Source organism: Schistocerca piceifrons, chromosome X (assembly GCF_021461385.2).
Source record: "Schistocerca piceifrons isolate TAMUIC-IGC-003096 chromosome X, iqSchPice1.1, whole genome shotgun sequence".
Lineage (NCBI taxonomy): Eukaryota > Metazoa > Arthropoda > Insecta > Orthoptera > Acrididae > Schistocerca > Schistocerca piceifrons.
In genome coordinates this window covers 38,025,736-38,046,821 of record NC_060149.1, presented here as the reverse complement: position 1 = coordinate 38,046,821, position 21,086 = coordinate 38,025,736, and the positions used below count along the sequence as shown (strand labels likewise).

At 38.3% G+C, this 21,086-nt stretch overlaps 1 protein-coding gene across 2 annotated transcripts in view; it reads right to left on the bottom strand.

The window, feature by feature from the left end:
- The window catches only part of LOC124722946 (monocarboxylate transporter 3-like), a 374,747-nt gene that overhangs the window by 36,735 nt on the left and 316,926 nt on the right, over nt 1–21,086 (bottom strand). For both annotated transcript variants that reach the window (XM_047248109.1, XM_047248110.1), the window contains exon 6: nt 3,677–3,893. In XM_047248109.1, the coding sequence (XP_047104065.1) occupies nt 3,677–3,893 (217 nt within the window). The remainder of the gene's footprint in view (nt 1–3,676; nt 3,894–21,086) is intronic.

Here is a 21,086-nt window from a genome sequence, read left to right as displayed (position 1 = left end):
TGGTTTTGCCCTGTTATTCCATCTTTTACAGCAGAAAAAAATCTAGTGACTGATTTTGCATGAGACATCATACCAAGGTGGTATAACAAGCCACAGTACAGGAACCATTTAGGTGTTTTTGCACAAGACACTATATGTGGATTATGCTGACACTATGAAAGGCATTCTTGAAAGGCTAAATTACTACATAGTCATAACTGTGAAGTTATTGACCCATTGGGAAACCAGGAGCAACAATGTAATGGTTGCCTAATGGTCATTCCTTGTGCCTCAGTCCTGTTGTGGCTTGAGGAAAGGAGCACTATCATTTCAGAAACAACAGCAGGCCAGGAATGCCTCTATACAGCCGTTTTTAGCAAACTTCATGAGTCTTCACCAGTCTACAAGTTGAAATAGTTCAACAACCTGTTGCCAGCCGACTCTGTCTACAACAGGCTTGCTGTCCTCGCTAAACCTGAATGTTATTGATTTGGAGCCTTCCAATAGGTGGTAAACCTGCTGGTTGACTTCTGGCTGCCTGCTCTGGTGATCTGCCTTGTGGCCAGCTCTTCCAGCTGCCCAAACATTGATGCCTGTGCATGTAAACGCTGTCACTGATATCTGATCTGTGTGGCCAGATGCTGTCGCTGTCTGCCATTGCCTGTGGAGGCACATGTAACTACTGTCCACACTGGGTTCCACAGTTTGATTTTCCGTACCCAAGTGTGCCTGCACAGAGTTGCAAATTTGCACCAGTCATCAGGGCAGCCTAGCTGCATGTGCCTCCACTCTCCTACGGATCCTAAGCTAGCTCAACCACTGGACCATTGATCACACTACATTGCCAAGCTGCCCTCCACTGCCCAGGGGGACATCACACAACGTCGTAACAAAAGGCCATTGCTGAGCTAAAAACACTTCAGTGAACAAGTACAACCTGCATGAGGGCAATGGCTGCAGTGTAGTACTTCCACGACTGTTGTATTTTGGCAGGGAATAAAAAGAATATTAAATATTGCTGCTTTTATGATGGGATATCAGACAACAACCTGGTATCTACCCACCACACTATTGTAACCACACCTAGGATGGTGAACTACAAGCCTTCCTGACCACTAGCAACCCAGCTCCACTCCCCATAGTTGAGGTCATCCACCTCAACTTCTACAGTGTTTTTCCATTCCTGGTAACATGTACTGTTAAATCAAATATAGCACTAGACTCTCCTCTGTTGACTGGCCACATAAAGGCCCCGTTTAAAAGTTATGTTTTTGAGAAAGAACAGAAATTTTCCATCAATCCTGGGTGTTGTATGAAACACATGATGAGTAGTGCTTGTTCAGGCAGATTCAGTTCATCCACTGCATAAATCAAATAAATATCTACTAAAGCATAAGACAAGATGTATCTGAAAATGCTAAGGAGGGACATCCAGTATATAATTCCGAAAAGTTTACTGTAACATATAAGCAAAATTTTATGAAATAGCCAATATTACAAGATAAACTTCAAATAAATCCCAGAATGACAGTTAAAAGAATGCTTATTAACAACTATAGGTACATTAACATATACAGGGTAATTTTTTCCACTACATAGAAACTCTAGGGACTGATTGATGAGAGAATACGGAACAAAGAAGGTCTAATGAACTTAGGTCTGCAAATGCATTGTTTCCATTCTAGAGACCATTTATTCAATCATACGTTGTCACAGAGACTGCAGTCTAATACACACTGCGCCATGAAGCCACAGTTACAGTACGTGTTGAAAATGGTTTCCATGTGCCTCAATGCATGCATGTGCATGTCATAGCATGCTCTGTCTTGCACATTCACACAGCCATGCAGCATCTGAACAGCATCAAAGGCAGCATAAATATCCTTCTGCAATGTCTTCACTTCTGGAATAGGCTCTGCTTACACAATAGCCCCATAACCAGAAATGGCACAGGTTGAGATCCAGTAAATTAGCAGACCTTGCAACTGGAACCCCTCATCTGATCCATCAACCAGAGAATACATGACTGACATGTGTCCGGATGTTAACAGGAAAGTGGTCTGGAGCACCATCATGTAGCAGCCACATTATCCTATGAATCATCAATGGCACTTCTTCCAGCAGGGGAGGCAAAGTCACCTGCATGAAATGTTGATAGTTCTTGTTAGGTGACGTGGAAGGAAGACTGGTCCCAAAATATGGTCAGCAATTATCCCAGCCCACACATTCTGGCTGCACTGATGTTGATGATTTGCTGTCACCATACCATGGGGCTTCTGCATGCTATGACTGTTATAAAAGTTGGTGGTCTCATGTGGGTAGGTTGGATGACACAAATCCCAGAATCGTGGTTGCCTGGTGAAGAAACAAACTACAAAAATTCTTCTGATGTGGAAAGTCTGTCCCTAGTAAGCCCTGTACACACTGTAAGTGAAAATGGTAACAACATTAGTCATGGGGAATGTTCCACATAGTCATCTGGCTTACGCTGTACTGGCGGGCCATCTGCCTGGTACTGACATGGCAGGTGCCTTCCATAGTGTTATTCACATTTTCCTCCAAGTTTGGTGTCCAAACATTTTGGGTATGTCCTTCACAATTTCCTGCTTCCTGAAATGACCATGCCTCAGACAAATGGCAAAACACCATTGCAAACACTGAATGCTGTGGCTGTTGTTGGTGGGGACAAGTCTCCTGATACAACTTTGCTGCCTGCCGCCTGTTGCCATTTGCCTTTCCACATGTAAACTCCATGTCAGCAAGCTATCAATTTGAATACAGAACCATTGGGTACAATGCTGTATCACATCCACTACAAAGTGAGTCAGCAATAGAAGTGAATTGGACACTATATTATCAATTACTATGGCAGGAGAGGGTGTTGGGGCATGACATATGAGGAACAGTACCACCCTCTAGGAGGAAACCATGCATACTGTAAATGTAGCTGCATAGTACAGCGCATGTTAGAGAGCAGTCTCCATAACAAAGTATGATTGAATAAATGGTCTCCAGCATGGAAACCATGCATTTCTGGACATAAGTTCATTAGACTTTTTTTGTTCCATATCCTCTCATCGATCAATCCCTAGAGTTTGTACACAGTGGAAAAAATCACCCTGTATAATACATATGACAGAGGCCATTGGCTGATTTTGTCCATTCATTGAATGCCATTATATATCTCATGTGATGGTAAGTCCTTGACATAAAAATGTTCATTGTATGTGAGTGAATATTGCACTATGTTGAGAATTTGGGTTGGAGACAGAAGGCAAGCTAGGGTAGCCTAACCTACATCTACATCTACAACTTGATAGTGTAGAAATACAGGCTTGAGACTGGGTTCTTGAAAAAATGCTTGGTTTTCCTTTTTCATATATAATTATGTATAACATTGTGACTAAAAATTAGGAAAATGATATGCAAAAGGAAAGTGAATGGGAAAAAGAGTAGAACCAAATAATAACAGCAGTTAATGGGATGTAATGATGATATATAAGTGGAGGTAACTGTTTCTTATTTACCATACCTGGAGACAATTTCAGAATTACATTACAGAATGAAAATCAATCTATGTAAGCTCCACTTGAAAATTAATGAAAACGACCTCCCCACACATGATTATTTATACATCAGTCCTGGTTAATTAAAATTTTAAAAAATTGAATGCAAGTTTATTTAGAGAAAATTTTACCTGTAATGTATATGAAGGGCACATAAAAACCCATCATTGTAAGGAAACCAGACACTGAAAGCAACATAAATGATGGGCTCTGAAGCAATGAAAGATCCAGCATAGAACCCAATGCTCTCTGCACAGCCTCTGGGCAAAGTTGACATTCTCTCTCTTCTTCAATATCTTGCTTTGTGGGTAAATGGCTTACAGATACATGATAATCTATAGAATGGGCCTGAAATAAAATAAAGCAAGTATGAGAACACTGTAGCCAATGCTTTAAAACAGTCAAAGGTTAAACCGTATTCCTAATTATAGTTTCTGTTGAAAGAGAGGTTATAACTAAAAAGAAATTTTTGTAAATATTGTTAACAGTTCAGATAATACACTGGCTGCAATATAATAACCAGAATCTAATCACAGAAGTAAAATCAGAAGTATAAACTGAATCCACAGTGAACAGACTCTATTAACTATCTTTTAATTGTGAAATACAGTAATTAATGCTTAAATAAGTATAAAAATCTGAACAATACCATACTGTAGTTTTGTTACAGTTTTAACAAAGTAACTGAAAAATGTAGAATAGTCCTTCCAAGGCAGTCTGAGGGATCCTACCTTTTTTGTCTACCAAAGAAGAAGGAATTTACAGAACATTGATTTGATTTGCTTTTGTATGGTCATTCCTTCTGATATTTGATGAGAAACATTTTTATGAAGTTCCAGATTTTCTATTTTGAGTAATAATTATATCGTAATCATAAATGTGTCACTGCCAAACAAATACATGAACTAACAGAACTAAATAATTCATAATTTCCCTGTTCAGTCTGATGTTTCAGTGTTGGCTTCCTACATTCTCTTAGCTTTCTTTATTCACATTTATTTCAGTGTGTAGTCATAAATTATGACTTCTGCAAATGTCACAAGATTAACACATAACATATACATCTTACAATTCCTTCAGTGAATACAGACATTAATTTAGAAGAAATCTTAATTTTGTTTTAAATGTCACCCCAGTATGTCCTCTTATGGATTCTAGCAATTTGTTGTAACTCATTGAGCCACTGATATATGAACTGTTATCTGTTAGTTTTAATTTTGTTCTTTCTTCTTCTTTCGAATAACCCATTTGGAGGGTACGATGAATCAACTCTGGCAACTCTTCGTTGTATTACATTTCCATAGTTTCCTAATTTCCTTCATCCTTTTAGAGTGTTGTTCCCTTTCTTCTTGAGACCACTTTTATCCAGTTGTTTTTCTTTCTCTCCTGAAATTCTGCCTTTTGAACTGCCTTTCTGAAATGTGTTCTGTTTTCTATTGTGTCTGTAATTTTTGTTCTTTATGAGTAAGAACTGTGCTTATTTCTTGTATTGTGTCAACCTGATTCATTTATATACATACAAAGAGTATACAGTTAAATATTTATTTTGATATGAATATAATAGAGGGAAACATTTCACATGGGAAAATATATCTAAAAACACAGATGATGTGACTTACCGAACGAAAGTGCTGGCAGGTCGATAGACACACAAACAAACACAATCATACACACGAAATTCAAGCTTTTGCAACAAACTGTTGCCTCATCAGGAAAGAGGGAAGGAGAGGGAAAGACGAAAGGATGTGGGTTTTAAGGGAGAGGGTAAGAAGTCATTCCAATCCCGGGAGCGGAAAGACTTACCTTAGGGGGAAAAAAGGACAGGTATACACTCGCACACACACCCATATGCATCCGCACATACACAGACACAAGCAGACATTTACGTAGTCATTTACAAATGTCTGCTTGTGTCTGTGTATGTGCAGATGATTATGTGTGTGTGTGTGCGAGTGTATACCTGTCCTTTTTTCCCCCTAAGGTAAGTCTTTCCGCTCCCGGGATTGGAATGACTCCTTACCCTCTCCCTTAAAACCCACATCCTTTCGTCTTTCCCTCTCCTTCCCTCTTTCTTGATGAGGCAACAGTTTGTTGCGAAAGCTTAAATTTCGTGTGTATGTTTGTGTGTCTATCGACCTGCCAGCACTTTCGTTCAGTAAGTCACATCATCTGTGTTTTTAGATATAAATATTAATTTTGTTTAATAACACAATGGCAAGTCTCCCTGTATCGCAGATAGTGTATCAGCCTAATAGTTCTTTTTTAGCATCAGCACTCTGTTCAAAGTTAACATGGTGGTATCACATTCAAGTTAAAACAAAAGAATTTACAGTCTCAATTGTCAGTATACAAAATTTCACAAATATTTCCTATATATTTGTGGTATGAGTTATCTGCTTTTAATGTCAGTAACCCTGATTTTGTAGTACTGAATTTTAGGCCTTGGTTACCAAAATACGTAGTCATTTCTAATGTCTCCTGTGTTGAAAAAGGAGTTATCTTCTTCTTATCATCATCACAAAACAGTAGAGGAGTGCTATCAGCATAAACCATTAAATGGGAATTAGAAGGTTTTACACTGTTATTTATGTATATGAGAAATAGAAATGGTCTCGGTATTGACCCCTGTGGCACACTCACCACTGACCTCTGCTGCATGCCCAGCATTATTGTTACAGTCATAGACTGAATGCTGAGGTTTCTTACTTCATTTTGGCAGTTTATAATTGTGCATTACTTATGGTTTTCAGGTACAAACTTGGGAGTTAAAAACCTGTGTGTATGATACTGCATGCTCCCAGTTTTTGTAAGAACAATGCAAGGCTGGTCAGATCGAATGTCTTTGTGAAATCCAAATATATGCTGACAGTATTATTTTCTTCATTTAGATAGCTACAGACTTTGTGGAAAAAGTTTGTGACAGTTGTTGTGGTGTTGTAATCTTCTTGAAATCCATTTTGCGTTTCTCTTGGGAGAATTTTTTTAAGTGAAAAAGGAAATAAGCTGCACCAGCATCACTGTATCAAAAAGATCAATAAATATGGGAATCAGTGATACTGGTCTGTAGTTTGATGCTTCGTCCTTTGTTCCTTTTCATGTGTGTTGGTCTCACTGTGTTTGTCTTCAGTGCACTGTGAAACATGCCTTCTTTGATGCTACAGTTGATGAGATATGTAACTGATAGAACTAAAATGTTTCAACATTTTTTTTTTAAAATTACTGTGCTGGAAAGACCATTCCAACCACTTGAGTGATTGTTTTTTTGGTCATAGGATTGTTATGATCTCTTTTTCTCTTACTTCCTCTCATTCAAAACCATTATCCATTGTGTAGCAGTGTATTGAGTTGCTAAGCAGATTTGTGTCCCGACTTATAGTGCCAGCTGTAGAGAGGAAATACTTGTTAAGAAGTTTACAGACTTTTTTGGTTTTATATCTATTGACCTTCATGTCTAATATTTATTGCTTCCATTTTGTGTTAGTATGTGTTTTACATTATTCCTTAATGAGGACCGAGCGAGGTGGCGCAGTGGTTAGCACACTGGACTCGCATTCGGGAGGACGACGGTTCAATCCCGTCTCCGGCCATCCTGATTTAGGTTTTCCGTGATTTCCCTAAATCGCTTCAGGCAAATGCTGGGATGGTTCCTTTGAAAGGGCACGGCTGATTTCCTTCCCCATCCTTCCCTCCTCCGAGCTTGCGCTCCGTCTCTAATGACCTCGTTGTCGACGGGACGTTAAACACTAATCTCCTCCTCCCTCCTCCTTAATGAGGTTCCATGTGACACCACTTGCTTTTGCTAAGCATGCTACTAACTGACTGTGGACTTGTTTCCTATGATTTTGGAGTTCGGTCTGAAACTTTTTTGGCACTGGTATATTCTTTTTTGAAAATGTACAGCCCAGATGACTTTAACAGTACTTAGAGGTCATGGATATTCAGCCTGAGCTTGAGTAATCTTGCTGGTAGTTTTAACGTGATTCTTCTCCAACTGACTAGAAGTCAAGTACCAGTATGCTCTTATTGATTCGACAGCACATCAGAATGCCTCAACAGAATTGAATAGAATTCATCTCATTTATTAATCAATCCTTTTATCTGGTGGACACTGCCCCAGTTCTCTTTAAGTGGTCTATTTTTTAATGTGATTGAGTAAGCAGTAGTTAAACTTTGTTTCTGCTGAATTATTGTTGCAATTTCTGGAGGAAGAACAGTGCAAGGTTGATCAGTTCAGATGCCTTTGTGGAATCCAAAAATATTCTAACAGTATTCTCTTCTTCATCTTGATGGCTACAGACTTGCAATCTTTTTGAAATCCATTTTGGGTTTCTGTTAGGAGTTTTTTTTTCACAGACTCAAAAACAGAATAAGTGTTGGAATCAGTGATATTGGTCCATAGTTTGATGCTTCCTCCTTTGTTCCTAATTTGCTAGCAAAAATGACTAGAGTAGTGGAATTCCAGGTTACTTAACTCATTACTATCTTTATCATATTACCTAATTACTGTGTAGTCTATCCTACTGGAGGTTAATGATGTTATTCTGGTGTCTGAAGTTACTGTTTTTCCCAGATTATATGATTCAACATATCAGATAATATTAAATTACTAATAGCACATGAATATGCATCAATATTTAAATCACCCAGTACTGTGTGGTCATTGGGTCCAACTCAGCCTACTCTCCTATTGAGGCTGTTAACAGATTTATCCAACTCTTCATTTCGTGGGTAATAGATATCCACCAATTTGTGCTTCTCATGTTGTTCATGACACTTTCATAATGTATCACAATGCTAGCTAATTCAAGTAACATTACTCTGCAGTGTTGTTCAAGAAACAGAGCTTTCACACAAGACTCAACTATGTGTCAGCTGTTGTGTGTTTACAAAACTGTCATTAACATAAATGCTTCATAATAGTGCATTTATTATGCAACTTATGAATACATTTGAAATGACAATAGTAAAGAGAGTTGGAGTTATTTTTCTTGCATAGAGACAATCCAAAAACTAGTCTCTGCTTTGGTTTTTCATTGTTTGCTCCTATAAATTATTTCAGTAAGAACATCTATATCTACACTGACACAGTATTTTCAGTAATTTTCTACAGATTAAATAAAATTGTGTGAATATAAGGCACAATGTTAATTCATGTATATGCTTTTAACTTACTTCCAAAAACTCTTTATTTTATATAATAAAACATGTGCTGACTACAAATACAATCATTTTAAACAGATTTGTAAACATTTCAAGAATGCTATTTTGACCAAGTTAAGTTGCTGACTGAACAAAAAAGTACATTGACCCCTTTCCATTCTTGTACATCTGCTCTATGAACGTTTAAATAAAGGTGTGTTTCCATCTAAATTCAAATCCACAATACTAAAGCCATTGCTCAAAAATGATAGTATAAAAAAGTTTGAAAACTACTGAGCAGTGAGTTTAATTCAAATTTTAAGTAAAGTATAAGAAAAAATTACTGCAGTGAGGTTATAAAACATTCTTATCAAAGAAAGAGTGTTAAGAGAAAACAGCATGTTTTTAGATAAAGTTACTCAACTTCATCCTCCATATGAGGTTTAACACATACAGTATTACTGAAATTACATTGGTAAAGACTTGTTTGTTCCTACATATACCATGTGCATTTGATACAGTTTCCCATGAGCAGCTGTTTAATAAATTGAAAAATAACGGTATCAGAGCAACAGCTGAAAGTCTCCTACAGTCATTCTTAAAGGGCAGATACCAGGTTACATAAACTGAACACAGAAAAGCTACCATTATTAAGAAATAATGTGTGGTTTCCCCAAGAGTCATTTCTGGGACCCTCATTGTTCATACTATTTGTTAATGATCTACCTGCAGGGCATAGTAGCAAGATAATACCTATGCAGATGACAAACAACAGGTGATAGCTGGGGACAAAATGAAAATGATCTGGTGCTGAATTATTCCAGTGCCTTAAATGAGTTGAGGAATTATTTCAAAAGTAATCACTTAAGCACAAATCTCAGCAAAACAACTTTCAACTAAACCACCAACTTGATGGAGTTTTATAGGATAGTGCCTCTGATGATGGTACAGACACAACTGCCTCCCTTGATTTGGGAACATCACATTGATTGTTTGTGCCAAAATCTGAGAAAATTGATTTATTCAACAAGAACATTGTCACAGATTCTGAATTATGATCAGTTCTCATATTAGGGCATTCTTGTGTGATCATTACTTCTACTCAGTAGCAGAATTTTTAGACATCTGAGATACAACAGACTAGAAACAAGACAGTGCAGTTACTGCAACTGGTGCGAGCTCTTTTGCATGTAAAGCTAAAATTTATGTAGCTACTGATCCCTATTTCCTAATAAATGGAAAAATATATTGAGTGGTGTGTCAGTCAAGCACTGAAATAGATTATTCACCCTTCAGAATTCTCAGCTGTAATATGTCATGTAAAAGTATGTTCAAAAATAAGAAATTACTTACACTGCCGTCAGTATAACTTCCTAAAATTTTGTAAACTATTGTACTGCCCTCGCTTCTGTGGACTGAAACACTATAGGACATTAAAATATATAATGGAATATGGCTTTTATAACTGCCTTAGCAAGCTGACAAAATACATGGTCAAGTATGCACATGAGGTAGAGGAGGAAGGAATCAGAACAAGCTTTAGTAGAACATCAAGAACTTGATGTTCACTTTTGTAGACCTTTATCTACATAAAGTAAAATAAATATTAGCTCTACAAGGTACACAAGTAACATTACATTCAGCATGAGGAAACACTGAACACAGATTCCATCAGGATTCATGCTGAAATCATTTCTTTCTTGAGTTACATAAATTATAGGAATGAAGTAAGAACACCAGTACCAGCATATAGTACAAGAAATGTCATAAAGGAACTTCATTCAACAGAATTAGTCACAACTGAAACTATTACAAAACAGATGTGCAAGGCATGCAAAATCAAAACTGTCCCAGTGCATATCATAAATATGCCTGACACACAAGCAACTGAAATGAAAATGAATGAAACTCTTTGTATAAAAATCATTAGCACTAGATTATAAAACCAAGTTCTATGGAATATGTATAATGTATAACAAACAGGTGTTTCAAAAACTGAACTCTTTCAATTGTGATGTAAGACTGCAGGTCTACAAGCCATGTTTCAACTTGCTGTTGTCCCACACAAATTTTTTCTTGGAAAATAAAATAATAATAAAACAACAGAATAGTAACAGCACTTGTGGAAGAAAGGGTATTGTGGAGATATAGCTGAGCCATAGCCTGCTGATTATTTCCAAAATGAATTTTTCACTCTCCAGCAGAGTGTGCACTGATATCAAACTTCTTGGCAGATTAAAACTGTGAGCCGAACTGGGACTCTCACCCACGACCTTTGCCTTTCACAGGGAACTGCTTTACTGACTGTGCTACCTAAGCACAATTCATGACCCACCCTCACAGCATTACTTCCACCAGTACCTCATCTCCAATATTCCAAACTTCACTGAAGTTCTCCTGTGTAACTTTCAGGCCTTGATAGAGCACTTGGCTACAAAAAGCAAAGTCCCTGCATTCAAGTCCCAGTGTGACACACAGTTTTAACCTGCCAGGAAGTTTCATATCAGAGCATACTTCGCTGCAGAGTGAAAAATTCATTCTGGAGAATAGCAGTTGTCTACCTTAGTAATCAGCTCATGCAAATCAGAATGCTACATTTTTGTGTGTTTGGATATGAACTGTTGCACAGCAAGACAGGTTTTTAAATTTTTTTCTCTGTCTTATTTCATGCATAAATGTGGGAAATTGAAAATAATGATAGTACAACACCCTCTCACTCTTGGCCAGAATTAAAAAGTTGAAAAGAAGTGGAGACTACCTATGCCCATCACCACCACTTTCCTCCAACATTTTTTATTTCATTTTAAAAATTAAAAACTTAATGTTGAAGAGACTGGTGCTAGATAGTCTCTTTCCCTCCCAGTCTGTAATTCTTGCTCAGAGGTGTAGTGCTTTACTATCCACATTGTCAATCATTTCTTGCACTTTTACATCTGAACCTCCATCTAGTTTGGCTCCCAGTAATCAGTCATATCCTGACAAAAAAGATGGTGCTACTCTTTTACAGTTCACATTCACATTCAAATGTTTCATAGCTTGAATACCAGGTAAATTTCATTCAAAGATGTCACAACAGAAAACTCTGAGGTAACTGGACAAGAAAATTCTGTGATTTAGTTCAAAACATCCCTTTATTTTACTCTGAATGCCTTATACTGTAAGTAGAAACTTTCATACATGAGCATACTTGTGTCCAGGGCTAAATATCAAACATGATTCTTTTCATATAACTACCTTGCTAATATTTAGATTTAGTAATATGCCATACAACTTGTTGTTGAATATACATAGATATATGTGAACTGGAAGATGAAAATTCTACTTCTGATGATGTTAGCCACTTACTTGCCGTCTTCCAAAGTATTCCAGTAAGCAAAGCAGAAGAAAGAGACTTTTTTCATTAAAATTTGTTGTAGATATAATTTAAAGTTAATTATTAGTTACAAAACCAAACTTCATTGTGTAGCTTCATGCATGAAAGTAAAGTGCAATAATGATCAAGTCACATAAAGAAGGATGAACTGTACAGTATTTACAATTAGAATAAAGAATTTTGTGGTTTGGTCAATAGAAATAGAGAAACAATATATTAAGCTTAGCTTTTGGGACTGCTGATTCATTCTTCAGAAGGAGAAGAAGTTGGTGATGGTAGAGAGAAAAGATGGATGAATACTCAGGATAAAGTAGCTCTTTATTCTCAGAAAATAATGAATGCTATGGGCAGGGGATCTCTATTTGGTTCCACATTTATCGATTTCCTAAAGGATTGTGATACCCTTCCACACAAGTGACTTCTAATGAAATTGCATGCCTATGGTGTATCATCCCACTTGTGTGACTGAATTCATGATTTCCTGCTGGGAAGGTCACAGTGCATAGTAACTGATAGAAAGACGTCTAGTGAAACAGAAGTGACATCTAGCATGCACCCAAGGAAGTGTTACAGACCCTCCGATGATCCTAGTCTAACGATTTAGGAGATAAGCTGAGCAGCCCTTTTAGATTGTTTCCAGTTGATGCTGTCATTTACCAGATAGTAAAGGCATCAGAACCAATTGCAAAATGAATTAGACAAGATATCTGTAGGTGCAAAAAGTGACAAGTGACCCTAAATAGTGAAAACTGTGAGGTCATCCACATGAGTACTAAAAGGAATCCATTAAACTTCATTTACTTGATAAATCACATAAATGTAAGGGCTGAAAATCTATCTAAATACCTAGAAATTACAATTATGAATAACGTAAATTGGAATGATCACACAGAGTAATGTTGCGGGGAAGAAAAAGTAAAGAATGCGTTTTATTGGCAGAACACTTAGAAGACACAACAGGACTACTAAAGAGACTGGCCACACAATGCTCCTCTGTCCTCTGCTAGAATTGCTGTGTGATATGGGATCCTTATCAGATAGGACTGCCAGAGGACATCAAAAATGTTTTAAGTAGGGGAGCTCATTTTGTATTGTTGCAAAATAGTGGAGATAGTGACCTGAGTATGATATCGATTTTGGGTGGAAATCATTAAAATAAAGGCATTTTTCATTGCTGTGAAATCTTTTCATGAAATTCAATGTCCAACATCCTCCTCTGAATCCAAAAATATTTTGTTGATTGCCACATACATATACAGAAATTATCATTGTAAAAAGAGAAATCAGAACTCACACAGAAAGATTTAAATTTGTTTTTCCACATGCTGTTTGAGAGTGGCATAGTAATAAAATAGAGTGAACGTGGTCCAGCGAATCCTCTGCTAGGCACTTAAGTGTGAATTGCAGATTGTAAATTTAGGGAAGAGGAAGTTCATGGAGGAATGAAGATGAGCATGAAGGAAATGCTAGCCATTAACAAAATAATAAACACAAAATTTTATTTGAACACACTTGGCATGACATTCACACACAAAATGTTATCAGTTATTATTATTATTTTAATATTATAACAGCTTCCATATTAATGCAGTTTTGAAAGTTTTAAGCATGCTGGCTAATTAACATGCTATAGACCCATTAAGCAGAGTTCAGTGGCACCATAACAACTTGCAGAATCAGGTTTACATTCCAAAAAGATGCCAACGAATGAAGAAAATAAAATAATCATTTAGCACACAAAAGGCAACAGGTTCTGAAGGATGAAATTTTCATAGTAATGTTGATAATATGTGTGAAACATGTGTAAACATATGAGTTAATAAGCATACAAAGGAGAAGATTTTTTTGTCATATATGTTCTAAGATTTTGTTGAAATTCAGAAATGGAGAGAGAAAAGATAAAATGGAAGAAATATCAGTTTTGTGGCTAACATATAGTTTCCTTTGATACTGTATCATTAACAGCTCCTCCAAGAGATTTGCTAGTAAATGCCACATGTGTCATAAAAAGCACTTACAAGTTATTTTTTTATGATACTTTTGTCACCAGTATTTGGTTTGCTGTGAGGTGGACCAAGCATCATTAATTAGTTCTGAGTGATGAATCAAACCATTTTATAATTTTATCTGATGAACTGAATTCCTGTTTTAACCTGAGACTCAATTCTAAAATATCGCATCTGTACATAGCATTTTATTTTAGTTACTGTCTAGTATAATAACATTATCCATTTTCCATAAAGCATAGTCTGCATAAAAAACTAATTATTAAATATCAGTTATGAAAGTGACTTATGTACATACCAGAAATCTACACTGAAGTGCAAAAGAAACTAGTATAGGCATGCATTTTTAAATATAGAGATATGTAAAGAGGTAAAATATGGCACTGTAGTCAGCAACACCTATATAAGACAACAAGTGTCTGGCGCAGATGTTAGATCATTTATTTCTGCTACAATGGCAGGTTAGCAAAATTTAAGTGAGTGAACATGGTGTTACAGTCGGCGCATGAGCAATGGGACACAGCATCTCTGAGGTAATGATGAAATGGGGAATTTCCCATATGATCATTTCACAAGTATACCGTGAATATTAGGAATCTGGTAAAACATCAGATCTCTGACATCTCTGTGGCTGGAAAGAGATCTTGCAAGAACGGGACCAACAACGGCTGAAGAGAATCATGCAATGTGACAGAAGTGCAACAACCCTTCCGCAAACTGCTGCAGATTTCAATGCTGGACCATCAACAAGTGTCAGCATGCGAACCATTCAATGAAACACCATCAATATGGGCTTTCAGAGCCCTTGATGACTGCTCGACAGAAGCTTTACATCTTGCCTAGGCCCATCAACACCAACATTGGACTGTTGATGACTGGAAAAATGTTGCCTGGTAGGACGAGTCTCATTTCAAGTTGTATCGATGGATGTGTACAGGTATGGAGACAACCTCATCAGTCAGTGGACCCTGCATGACAGCTGCGGACTTTTCAAGCTGGTGGAGCCTCTGTAATGGTGTAGGGCATGTACAGTAGGAGTGATATGGGAACCCTGATACGTCTAGATATGACTCTTAGAGGTGACACATACGTATGCATTTTGTCTGATCACCTGCATCTCTTCATGTTCATTCTACATTCCAATGGACTTTGGCAATACTAGCAGGACAATGTGACACCCCACACATCCAGAATTGCTACAGAGTTGCTCCAGGGACACTCTTCTGAGTTTAAACACTTCTGCTGGCCACCAAGCTTCTCAGACGTGAACATTATTGAGCATATGTGGGATGCCTTGCAACAAGCTGTTGAGAAGAGATCTCCACTCCCTCATACTCTTTTACATTTATGGATAGGTCTGCAGAGTTCATGGTGTCAGTTCCCTCCAGCACTACTTCAGACATTACTCAAGTCTATGCCACATCGTGTTGCTGCACTTCTGTGTGCTCATGGGGGCCCAACATGATATAAGGCAGGTGTGCCATTTTCTTTGGCTCTTCAGTGTATTACACACTTAAGGAAAAAAATTCTTAGGGGGCCTAATTACTGTCACATTTAGAATCCCTTCTAACATTATAAATTAGTCAACAAGTTGGTAGAAGGCCTTTGGAGAATCATTAAAGATTGCTCAAATTGTGAATTAAAAGAAATATTTTTCAGGCTGAAGACCTGCAGTGATTTTTAGATTTACATCTATACTGCCTACCAAGTACTTAAGTGTGAACTGTAGATTAATCATCTAGATGTACACTCCATAAACCTATGTGTTATGAATGGCAGAATTTCTATATCAAGCAATATTTCTGCAGTATCTTTCTTTCTTTTTATTTAATTGAGAATGGCATATGCTGCTGCTATTCATAAAAAAATGTACCAAAGCGCCTAATTTGCTCTTGCCATAAAATCTAAGTCTGCTGAGTTCTAACATGAATTTAAACTACCCAACTGTAAAGTGAATATGTATGCACTGAATTTAATTACTTTTTTATTTAGTGTTGACAAGATAAACAAAGAAAAAAGGGAAGGAAACATTACTTAAATCACTGAATGGAGGAAGTTGTGGAGAAGTTTCATAATCATGGAATATACTAATTAAGCTGAAGATATTTTGAGCACACAGTACAACAAAAATTCTAGAAGTGAATGGTTAAATGGTAGGTGTAAATAAGTACATCAAATTAATTACTACAAGAGTGGACCCTTGATTTAGAGTCTTTTGTTAGAGACTGTGATGTCATTCAGATAAGCAGTGATTTCTTAGGCAATACTGATTAGTGATTGGCTGTCTCCTTAGTTGGGCACTCAAGATCAGAGAACCAAATGTAGAGAAGCATAATGTCAACTCAGACCAACAGTATACAAACAAAACTAAAGGTTTTATGCTGTATATCAGTTACAAAACAATTATTTCAGGATGCAGATGCGTATCTATCACATCTGGCTTCAAACATGGATCACCAATTTTTGGCAGTATGCAACCAATTATACCATACAACCACACCTCACAGACCAATTCAGAGTTTCAAATTGATATAGGTTTCTCCTTTCATCACATGTAAGCAATGAAACATATATTTTGTTAACGTAAGAGTAGTAACTGTCAGCAGTAAACCTGATATTACTGATAAAAAAAGTGTCCTCCATGCCAGAGCCCACATTGTCCCTGGCCTTGGAGTCCACATCCACACCTGGGCAGCCGGCTCACACACCTTCAGTTATCTGGCCTCCAGTCATTGACCTTTTTCTGAATGTAGAGGGTCCTCTACTATACCCTGGCAGAAGCAGAAGAGCACATTCAGTGCGGAGGAGTCCTGGAATACTATTCATGAAGCCTGCTTCTTCCTGAGGCAGAGGAATCTCATTCAAGCATGCTGGTAAAAAGATGCTGTTTGCTTTTCATCGCAGCTGCAGCTGCAAGTCAAGTCCCAGCAGATGGCCCCCTTTCTACCAGCACTGCCACCTGTTGACATGCCCAGGGAATCTCTTCCCACATCCCTGGTCAACTCTGAGAGCCACAAATGAGAAGAGGTATGTCAGCCATGCCAGTGCTGGTGCAGATGATGCACCACAATCTGGACTACGTTTTGTTGCAGGCACCCACCCTGTTCGCAGCGCTGCCATGCCTCATGCAGAACCTATGCTTGCAGGTGGCATGCTGTCCGCCAGACACCCGGAGAATTCTTTGTGGGGCTGTGGTGTACATAATATTTGATGTGAAAGTCCTGCAAAGGTTAATGTTACATCTGAAATCAGAGACTAAGGAACAAAAGTTGTATTTTTATGTCTTCGTTTCAAGCCGTTTGTTCCATCTTGTTCATGGCATCTGGCTTAAGCTCACAGGCATTGTTTGGTGTCTGGTACTGATGCTAATATAATGGTTTAATTTTGCTACAAAAGTATGTGAGTATTATTGCACCTACTTATCTGCACAGAATTTTTCACACCTGAGACTTGCAACAAGCATATTGAATTATCAATGTGTTGGTAATGCACAGTACTAACCTAAAAATGAACCATGTAACTGGACAAAGGTTTCTAGGACCTTTTGCCCAACCAAATATTGTTTTTAGTGGATTACAAGGTGTGATGAATGATACGGAGCAGATTATTTGCAGATTATTTTGCACATCTGGGTTAATGCCATTACTATATATGAGCCAAGAATGACCCACAGCAGCGGTGGCCAAGAGGCACCTTGTAAAATGATCAGCAGCAGAAGTGAAATGAATGCATTTGGAGGAACATGGCGTGGCCATTGGATGTAAAAAAAGAGCCATCTTCCAGGATTCCTCGTGATTGGCTGTGTGCGGTGGACTGCCTCCTGCCAGATATCAGTTAGGGTTCCCACCATAGTTGGCAGACTGCTCGTTGGAGTTTGTTCCATTCGTATGAAGGAGCAGGTGCTTGAAAGTGAATTACACATTACTTGCAATGAAACACTGATCGTGACCTCCAGTAAGCAATACAGTTCACCATAAGACAGCTGTTCTGATTCATATTTTGGGTTCCCTTCTACGACTCTGGGTAGCTAATGACACACCTATTAGGCTATATGGTAAAACCAATTTTACAGTCTATTTAGGCCTGAACACCCCATTTACATGAACATTCGCTGTGGCAGATGTCAATGAACCACTGTTGGGCACTAGTGAGCTAGCTAAGGTTAAGTACCAGCTGTCACAGCTAATGATTAGCTCGATTGCCAACACTAAACGGCCTCCATCTCCAAACTCTCCACTTAACATGATTCTACAAGATGTGAAGAAACTAAAGAGTATGACAACAAACTTAGTGGCTCTTCCAGGGAAGATAGATAATTTATTTACGTAGAAGAGAAACTAACTGAGATCTTGTTAAGCTGTCAGTAGATGCGCAGTATCACTACGCACATTTGAAAGGGTAATGGTGCCAACACTGTGTGAAGCAGCTGGTTCTGCCTCCGCTCACTGCTCCTCTCTCCTCGGCAGGCCCACATCTCCTGCCCTTACAGACAACTACTGAGTGAATCGCCAACTTACCGTGGATAAGCTTTTTTTCAGTTGTTGATGTGAAACCTGCCATTAATACTACCAGGCTCAACAGATGTGAAATTTTTTTATGTAAATAGACTGAAGCGGCGAGTGAAAATTTGTATCAAGGCCAGGAATTGAACCCGAGTCTCCTGGAGGTTCGATTTCCAGTCTTTGTACACACTTTGACTCGCCGCTTCAATCTACATACGTAAAAATCATATCTGTATGAGACCAGTGACGACTCTGAAATTGTGTCATTTCCTTTTTTTAAGATGTGAGAAAGCTGAGATAAGTTGCAAAGTTAGTGAGCGCGTTACGAAATAAATTAATAACAGTAGTCATAGAAGGAAAATTCATTCTCCCAGTACAGCTGAGGGCATTGATAAGATTCTCAAAGAAGAAAACAGTCTAATTGTTAAAGCAGATAAAGGAAATTCTGCTGTCATCTCACACAAAGATGATTGTGTTAACAAACGATAAAATTAGTTTTTCACAACTGTCATACCTTAAGCAAGCACACCTTAGACACTACATTACAAAGCTTGAAGAAGCTCTGGATTCCTGCAAATCTCTTTTCCGCACCCAACGGCCATGGTAGACCGTTAAGTATGAATCGCAGGATACCAACTTTGTGATAGAAAATAAAGATCCGTAAATACTGTTTGCCCATTCAACCAATCGTATAATGGTACTGGTAGGCCATAGTGTTTACTGTCCAAGAAGTTACTGTTTGTTCTCGTATGTCTGGATAAAATCTTCTCGGTTTTCAAGCAGAGAGCGGCAGATTCAAACGCGGCGCCTACCCCTCACGCCACTTGATGTCTCTGGGTCTCGCGGCGGGCCGGAGCTGCTACGAGCTACCCCAACTCACCTTCCGTGCAAGCATCGTTTCGGTTTTTTATGAATGGTGACAGAGACTGCAGTCGTGCCAACGTAAGCGGAAAACCGTGCCAGCCCCGGCAGTCAGGATTTTACTCCCGACGACGATGTTGGAGATAACGATCGAAAACTCGAGAATTTTATTTGAATTAACATATTGCGTCAATCGCACATTTTAGCTTGCCCCTATGAGGTGAATGCAATGAGTGAAAGCTTGTGATCTGTTGGCTGCTGAGCCAAGCGACGCCTCTTCCTCCCAGAGCGGTCAGCTTATAGCTCATTAAACAAACGTACATGTAATGGACTACTGCGTCGTAAAAGTTGATGGCGAGTCATTATAAGAACCAGGTACAGCCTTTTCCCTCATTCTTGTAAATAATAATAAGAATCACTGTGCACAACATCACACATGGATCGACAGTATGTTCACAAATGGTTACTTGTTGCTACGGCGCTACGTAGGCAAGGTTAGGAACGAGTGTAAACTTTCCAGGGCGGTACGAGGGCAGCCGACTTGCACCGATCGGACAGGGGCCAAGTTAAAGTGTGTACATATGTAGCATCTTTCTCTATGAAAATAGGGAAAAGTTTGTTAACCTTTTAAAAAAAATAACATCTTTCCTCCTAGCCGGATACCTACATAGCTTGATATTACTAGTCTTGACACTAACATTCCAACGATTCATGTCATTGAAGCCAATCTCAATAACGGGTAAGCAAATGAAATTTATTTCAGACGAAATTAAAGAAATTATAACACTCTTTCGAATTGTTACGAATTATTCTCTTAATGCGAATTTCATGATACCAGCTGCAATGTGTTACTCATTTATGACGTGAAAATTTGTGTCACGATTGGGTAACACATCTGTACCCAATGCTGCTGATATTATGAAATTAGCACTCAGTAATTAATTTGGAATAATATTTCATACACATGTCGATCGTCAGGTCATACAAAAGTATCATAAGCCGAGCCAGGGCATACGAAGACAAAAAGGGTCTCGATTCCTTGTGGCAGTGTCATTCTCTCTGAGCGGGAATCAAGTAATGTTACGAGCTTAAAGGGAGATGTTCATGATAACTATATAAGGAAATGGACAATGAAAAATGGAGGTTTGGTTTCCGCCGGGAAGCGTGCACCGATAGCTGAACTGATAAGGCGACCGCCCGCGATAAAGGGAAAGGTGGGGTTCGATTCCCCGGTACGCCACAAATTTTCATATGTCGCATTTGGGTAACACATCTATACCTATTGAACGGATGTCATGAAATTAGCAGTCAGTTAATAATTTGGAGTACTATTTCATACAGCTAGTGAGCTTCAAATCATATGTACGAGGCTAAGGCAATTATTACCCTCAATTTAGTTATATTTTTGTTTAGTTTGATAGTACTGTCGTTTTACGTCGGTGACGTATGCTTTGTTTATTTGTTGTTATATCTTAGCAATTTTCAAACTGCTAGATTAGTTTCGTTGTCGCTGCCGTGCTGTTAATCATGGCTGCTCCGTTGTCTATTTGCACGAAAGAAGAGCAACGTTCAGTGATCCGTTTTTTGTGGTCGGAAAGCGTATCAGGGGCCGAAATTCATCAAAGACTTTCGGTATAGTACGGGAATAGTGTCCTGCCAC